General features: G+C 27.9%; 2 protein-coding genes across 2 annotated transcripts; both read left to right on the top strand.

Moving 5' to 3' along the window:
* The first annotated feature begins 448 nt into the window (after positions 1 to 448).
* Positions 449 to 3,138, top strand: LOC120260183 (organellar oligopeptidase A, chloroplastic/mitochondrial-like). Its single transcript, XM_039267623.1, has 11 exons — positions 449 to 688; positions 854 to 1,018; positions 1,094 to 1,217; positions 1,328 to 1,404; positions 1,499 to 1,639; positions 1,754 to 1,981; positions 2,100 to 2,181; positions 2,301 to 2,425; positions 2,530 to 2,535; positions 2,654 to 2,761; positions 2,848 to 3,138. Exons 1-11 carry the CDS (start codon positions 449 to 451, stop codon positions 3,136 to 3,138), a joined length of 1,587 nt encoding a protein of 528 aa, XP_039123557.1.
* Positions 3,139 to 3,442: 304 nt separating this feature from the next.
* LOC120262371 (probable cytosolic oligopeptidase A) lies at positions 3,443 to 5,154 on the top strand. The gene is made up of 7 exons (XM_039270467.1): positions 3,443 to 3,478; positions 3,883 to 4,000; positions 4,092 to 4,254; positions 4,374 to 4,405; positions 4,509 to 4,574; positions 4,725 to 4,796; positions 4,931 to 5,154. The coding sequence occupies exons 1-7, from the start codon at positions 3,450 to 3,452 to the stop codon at positions 5,006 to 5,008; spliced, it is 558 nt and encodes a 185-aa protein (XP_039126401.1). The 5' UTR covers positions 3,443 to 3,449; the 3' UTR covers positions 5,009 to 5,154.
* Positions 5,155 to 7,820: the final 2,666 nt, after the last annotated feature.

The raw sequence follows: 7,820 nt of genomic DNA, 5'->3' as shown, positions 1-7,820 counted from the left end.
AATTAAGATATTTATCATGCTTCAATTTGTTAGCTAACATTCAAATATGTTTACCTCAAAAATTCAAATTTGTCTTTTTAGTTTGACACAAACATTTTAGTATTTTATATGGGATCCGATGTTGATGAACTAATAATTGGCAGTTGATGTTAATGCTTGTCAAATATACTTTTTTTTACAATATAAATGTGAACAAAATTAAATTAAATTAAATTAAATTAAATTTTAAAAAAAATTAATAACATGGGCCATCGCTCATTCAATTCCCTCTAAATTTAGGATCATAAGACCCGGTCCAATCTTTTCACATAGCCAAGAAACCAACAACAAATCCAACAGAAACAATTCCTTTCTTCTCTCTATATATATATACCTTTTTACTCTTCCTTTCTTTCATCTCACACTTTGGCTTCACTCCTTTGTAATTAATTTTACCGAGCCGAATAAAATGGCTAGGCCTGGTCTATTGGCCTTGGCCATTATTTTCACGGCGGAGCTCACTTGCTCCTCCGTCTCTGCCACGGCTCGGCACCTCACTTCCTCAAATCCCTCTCCTTCTGTCCCTTTTTTGGCTAAACAAGATGCTACCCAAACCAATCCTCTCCTTTTGGATTGGGACATTCCCCCTTATGACCTTATTAAACCTGATCATTTGGTTCCCGGTGTCAAAACAATTGTCTCTCAGTTGGTAATTAATAAATATTATATCTTTATATTATATTATATTATTTTTTTCTTTTTAATAAGTCTTTGATTCGATGTCATTTATTTTTTATTTTTTTTTTAAAAAAAAATTATAGACTCTAAACCAGTCTAGATGATGTACTGAGTAACGAATGTTTATTTGGTGCAGGAAAAAGATCTTGCAGCACTAGAGTCAGCAGCGCAACCGGATTATATTTCATTAGTGCGGCCATTGGAAAAGATCTATGATCGGATTCAAGTGTTCGCTTATATGATGGCAAACTATATGCGATTTGATTTAGTAAACTTTGCTGATCCTGCTGGCACTGCTTCTGTATATACCTACACTTTTTACTCTAAAATTATTATTATTATTGTTATTATTAATGAGTATGAGTTTATATTTTAGGACTTGTTGGATGATTTGGAGACCAAGCTGTGGACAAGCGTTCCGATTCTTAATGCCTTCAAAGCTATTCAAGCCTCTTCTTCTTATTCAACATTAACTAAGTCTCAGCAAAGTGTTGTCAAACGTTAGTTAAACATTGGATTTCAAAAATTATTAATAAGTGAATTTATTGGTTTGTGTTAAATTTTTTATAAACTAAAAAGAAAAACATGTTTAAATTTATAAATGTGGCAGTTTACTTGGAGCAAGCAAAACAAAATGGTGTTGAACTCAGTGCTGCAGATAAACAGAAAGTCAAGCAAATCAAGGAGGTAAACACACTAATAAAACAACATATATATATATATATACATATTAAAATCATATATAAATGAGTTTATTTATTTTTTTTTAATTAATTGTCAGCAACTGGACACATTGGGAGAACAATACGCAGGAAATTCAGTTGCAGATTACTATGTTGTGCAAGATATGGCTCAGAAAAAATCAGTCAGTGTTCTACCTACCACTTTAACAGATATGTCTGGAAACCTGAGTTCACTAACGGTACTGAAAATTATCACTCTAAATACAATACATAAACTTACATATATATATATATATTAAATTAAGCTAATCTAAGATGATATATATATATATATATATATATTTTGATGGCAGGGTTTAGCAGAGAACACACTTGGCAAAATCTGTTTCCCTGCTGATTCAGATTTGGGTCCCACTTCTCTCATTAATCATGCTTGTGATCGTTCTTTGCGTCAAGAGTTTTATCTTGCAGACATTCAGAAATCATCCTCCGGAAGCACAGATAATGGTGCAGTCATTGAGCAAATGCTGACACTTAGACACGATCTTGCTAAACTTCTTGGATATGATAGTTTTGCTAAGGTATTTTCTTTCTTTTGTTTTAATATATTTATATCATTTTTCTAAATGCTTAATTATTATATATACTGTTATATAAATCTTGATGTTGCTTAATATTTATTTATTTATTTATTTGAAGATGACATTGGGGGCGAAATTGGAAATGGTTGAAGGTGTTCTTGAAAATCTAAGAAAAGCCTCAAAAGCTTTGTCAACTGAAGGTATTTCTTTTTTTTTTTTCTTTTCCTTAAGGAAATATATGTGTGTGTGTGTGTATATACTCCAAATAATTTGTGTATATATATATTTTATTTATTTATTTTTGTTTGGTGGTGTGTAGACATTGATGATCTTAAGAGCTTTGTTCAAAGCGTAGATCCAAGCGCGGCCAGTGATTTGAAACAATGGGATGTTGGGTACTGGAAGTGGATAAAAAACGCTGGTGATCCAAAGTTCATAGATGAGGTTTTATTTTTTATTTTTTCGTATTTTCTCAATAATTTTATTAATTATTTATTAAAAATATATATTTTCATGATGATTTTTATTCAAATCTAATTACATTTTAGTATCAAGTCAGTATTTGGTCTAATTAATTTTTCTAGTGCTATGGTTATTACTTTTAAACAATTTTATATATCTATAAAAATATATATTTTGCTTATTAAAATTTATTTACAATTAATCTTGCAGGATTCTGTGACTCCATATTTCACTCTGGAAGCACTAATTAACCAAGTTTTTGCCACCGTAAAGAAAATGTTTGGTGTTGTCATTGAACCCGCAGATGGCCAAGCTCCAGTAAGTCTTTATTATTATTATTTCATGTTTATTGATTTATTAATGTATATATTTAATTATTATATTAAATAAAAATAAATTTATAGGTATGGCATGAAGATGTGAGATTTTTCATTGTGAAAGATAGCGAAGGCCAACCTCTTGGACATCTCTTTCTTGATCCATACTATCGAGCAGGAAAATATGGTGGTTTTTGGACTAGTGAAATCATTGTGCATAGCAAGACACTTACTCGTCCTGGTCAATCAGTTAGATTACCGGCTTATTTGATTGGAGCAGCATACACCGCTCCCACTCCTAACACTCCCACTCTCATGGGATTCTACGAGGTTTTTATAATTGTTTATTTAAACGTCATTTATGTTATTTGGTTCTAGAACCAAGTTATTTTTTAATTCTTTTCTATCATAGTTTGACAAATGTTATTTCTAATAACAATATAAAAAAAATAAGTGATAGGAGAGGATCATGAAATATCCTGATTCTAAAACCATTCAAGATAAGTACATTTTAACTCGTCTAATATCCTAAATTATTCATTAATATATATATATGGTTTTTATTGATGTAGATTCGATCTCTTTTCCATGAGATAGGACATGCACTTCAAGGCATACTGACCCAGCAAGAGGAAAACATGGTTGCCGGATTTCGTAACCTTGATGCCGGGTCTTATGAATTGGTTTCCATGTTTATGATTTACTGGTGTTTCCAGAGGTATTACCATTAAGTATTTTTTTATATATTATTTTATTTATTTATTAAGTTAATTTTTATACATTTCAACATCACGAAAGCCATACTACTACTACTACTACTAATAATAATAATAATAATAATGGCGTTTTAGCCTGTTAGCACAAAGTTTTTTTATATGCAGGTGAAGACTAGAAACCAAATTTTTATACATGCTAAAAGTGCATGGTATACTTAAAAAACATATGTACTTTTTTAACAAATTACTCGTTTACATTTATTATAAAATAATAATAATAATAATAATAATAATAATGATGCTGCTGCTTTAATATTATTCTTTTGTTTACAATTAAAATAGTTATTATAATTAAACATATATATATATATATCTATATATATATATTAAATGTTTGTGTTTGCAGGGACACCATGAAGGCAATGGGAAAACATTACCAAACAGGGGCCCCTATTCCTGATAATGTTCTTGATATGTACATTGTCACAACCAAAAAATCTCTCATCGTAGAACTCCAGAGCTGGGTAAATTCTTTTTTTTTTTTTTATACATGTTTAATAAATTAATATTCACATTTCAATGAGTTTTTAAAAATATTTATTATTTAATTTTCAGGTGGAAATTGCTAGTGTGGATTTGGAATTACATTCAAAATACACTCCTGGTGGCTCTGAATCTATTTATGATGTTTACCAAAGGATTCAATCAGAAAGTGAATTCCTTCCTCCTCTTCCTCAAAACAAAGCCCTTTGCAGCACCATGAGACAAGAGTTTGGAGGTATGAACTTCCATTATATATATATATATATATATATTTAAATATTCGTTTTTTCATATAAATTTTAACTGATATTTTGGTTTTGGTTTTTTTTTTTTCCATATATTATGTGATCACAGGTCAATATGGTTCTGTGTTCTTTGATTATCTGGTATAGCCTTTATTTCCACTTTAATTTGTTTTATTATTTATTTATTTATGCAAATATAACTTGTTTTAATAAAATTATTATTATTTTTGGTTTATTGTTGCAGTTATCCGATGTGATTGCGGCTGATGCTTTCTCAGAATTGGAGGGTGTGGGGTTGTCTAACGCTGAAGTAAGTATTTTATTTTTTATTTTTTAAATAATATATTACATGATTTAATTGCAAAAGAATAGAACCTAATATACTAACCGAAAAAAAAAATCTACTAAACAAATTTACTTAAAAAAATGATAAATTTATTTTATGTTATTTTATTTTCAGGGTATCAGGAAGCTTGGTCTTAAATTCCGAAATACATTCCTTTCTTTTGGTGGTGGAATACCTCCTAATGAGGTGAGAATGATCAAATTAAACAAGTTTCAATCATATATAATGATAAGCCTATTAAAAATAAAATAAAATTTTAAATTATTTTATTAAAATAACTGATGTTTTTCTTATTATTTGGTAAATTTTCTTTTTTTAAGGTTTTTGCTGACTTTAGAGGAAGAGGACCAATATTGGATGTCCAGAGAATGCTAAAACTCAAAGGAATGACATCTTGATTTTGATCATGGCTTGCATTACAACATCAAGAAAGGGAAAATGGGGGCAAAAATGTCATTAACTTTCAAGGAAGTAAGGAAATTTATGGAAGGAGGTCATTGTGTGAATCATATGTTTTATCTCTAACTAATGTATCTTTATTTGATGATTTATGGAGCAATAAAATTGGGATTTTTTTCTTTCTCATTTTCATTGTTATTATGTTTAAATGCCATAACGGAGCATTTGTTGTCTATTAGTAAAAAAAAAAATTGAATACCCTGATGTAAAGAATAGAAATAATAAAATCCAAACTAAGTTGTGGATATTTAAATATCTTAAACAAGTGATTTTGAATTATAATTTTTATGCATGTAAAAAAAAATTTGCTAATTAAAAGAGAAAATTATATTTTACATAACATTCCCTACAATGTTCTGTGGACCAATAATTAAAAATTTAAAATAAAATTTATATTTTAAAAATTAAATAATATATATATTTTTTTATCTACTTTTTTGTGTTTGATATAATCAATGGGCAAGTTTGAAAAGATATATCTAGAGTAGAGTCAAAGAAAAGATAAGGTTTACTTGTTTGGGTTATGAAAGATGCTTAACTAATTAATTAATTAATTAATTGGATGAAGTGGGTTGTGAGTCTTGTGCCAATGGGATGAAAGAAATAATAGGTTGAAAAATAAACAAAGCTCCAAATTTTTTGAAGAAAAGAAAAAGAAAGATGAGCTTACGGCTCACATAACTCAACATGTTTTAATCACTATTTTACTCAAATAAATATCTTGAGGCCCATTTATGACCACAAGAATGTCAGTTTTGTAATCATATCCTTAAAGCTATTAAGTTGGTAAGAAGCTCATAATTATGATTAATTAATAAAAAAATATAATCATAAATTTATTAAAAAGGAGAAAAGCTAAACACAAGTCATAAGGAACTCGAATTCCACAAACTATGACGTCAAGACCAATGAAGAGTTTTTATTGTTATTTATTTTATTTAACCGTGTTAAACATTGCTATTAATTTAAAAAATCATACAAAATATGAAAATACGGAAATCAACTGTATATTTAACATGAAAAATATATAGTGTTGAAAATATATAATAACTAGTATTAAAAGATAATAACTATTTTTAAGTTTTTGAAAATACATTTTATTTTTATTTTTATGTTATTGTTATTTTTTACTATTCCATAATAAAAACGAATTATATTTGATGTCATCAATTTTTATTTACAATTTTAAACTAAAATAGAATAAAATTAATTAATTAATCCATTAAAAATAAATATAAGGGATTGAGGAAGATTGATTTATTACCAACTCTACCATAAGTATTTAATTCTTTATTTGTTTAAGGCCAGTTGATTGTTTGTAAGTAATTGTAATATAAATGATTTTATATATAAGTGATTATCTAGTTTGATGTAAAAATTTCATTTATATATAAATTGATTGAAAACAACTTACATCTCATCTTCTTTTTTGACATTTCAACTTATAATAAAATTTATTATAAGTTAAAATGCTATAAAGCAAGTGGAATTCACCAATATTTTTATAATTTAAAAATGTATATAATTAAACAGTTATATGATATTTTTTTATATTTAAAAATTTTATAAAAAGTATTTAATAGAGTAAGTGTTTTTAAAATTAAATTATAAATTGTTCTAATTAATAAAATTAATAAAATTTAAAATATTTAAATAATTTTATTTTTTAAAAATAATTTATTAAATTAATTAATTGTTTTTACTTAAATGATTTTTACAATGAATTTTTAAATACTTAGTACTAATATTAGATAATGGGGCAATTTTATTATCTCACTCACATACTTTTCAATTTATATCAACCTAACATTTTTAGTTATAATAAATCAAATAGCATTGATATAATTTAAAATACAATATTTTTAGTTATATATTGTAATTTCATTTATTGGTAATCAAACAAACTTTTAAAAAGCGAAAAAATTGACATGTTTGAATTAAATGGAACTATCCACATTTTTCAAAAAAAAAAAAAATGTAATTTTAAAGTAATATATATATAAAAGAAATATAAATACCCACATATTAAAACCTTTAATTTTTAAGATAAAGAACAGAATTACTATGAGAATATTGTGAGAAATTGTATAAACTCTTAAAGTGAAGAAGTGAGGAAAGCGACAATTTTTATGAACCGGTTGAAAATTAGTATCATTTTTGATAATTTTGTTTTGGTATTGATTTCAGAAAAAGTGAAAAAATCTAGAGAGAGGGATCTATAGAGAAAAAGTAAATATATAAAAATTTATTAATAAAAACATTGACAAAGTAAGTGGAAATCGCCAAAAATCCCCAAGTCAGAATCGCAAAAACACCCCGTTACACAGAATCCCTAAACCCTTTAAACTCTATGCTTTTTCAAACCCCAAAACCCGTAGAATCTGACGCGAATCTGAAATGAAGCCACCTTTATGGACAAAACGCCTCAGACGCGGAGTCGGGGTCAGAAATATCTCAAGTGCGCTTGAGAAGTGGGTGGGTTTTAGGCAACCCCAACACACCAATTTATTCACCGGGAGCCTGCCACTGGCTTTTTCTCTCAACTGCCTTCAGCCTTTCCGATTCCTGCCGCCTCCGGTTGTCTCACCTGGCCAAGCCTCCAGAATCGGGTAGCCTTTTCCCTTTCCACCCAGATCTCAAGGAGAAGTCCCCCGAGCAACCAATGCAGATTTCCCACCCAACAATCTAAGGTATCGAGTATGGTTTTATTAACTCGCTCTCATATGTTAAAGATTTTTCTGCTTTGTTTTG

Source organism: Dioscorea cayenensis, chromosome 5, assembly GCF_009730915.1.
Source record: "Dioscorea cayenensis subsp. rotundata cultivar TDr96_F1 chromosome 5, TDr96_F1_v2_PseudoChromosome.rev07_lg8_w22 25.fasta, whole genome shotgun sequence".
Taxonomy (NCBI): Eukaryota; Viridiplantae; Streptophyta; class Magnoliopsida; order Dioscoreales; family Dioscoreaceae; genus Dioscorea; species Dioscorea cayenensis.
The sequence above is the reverse complement of the archived record's forward strand: the minus strand, read 5'-3'. Positions and strand labels throughout refer to the sequence as shown.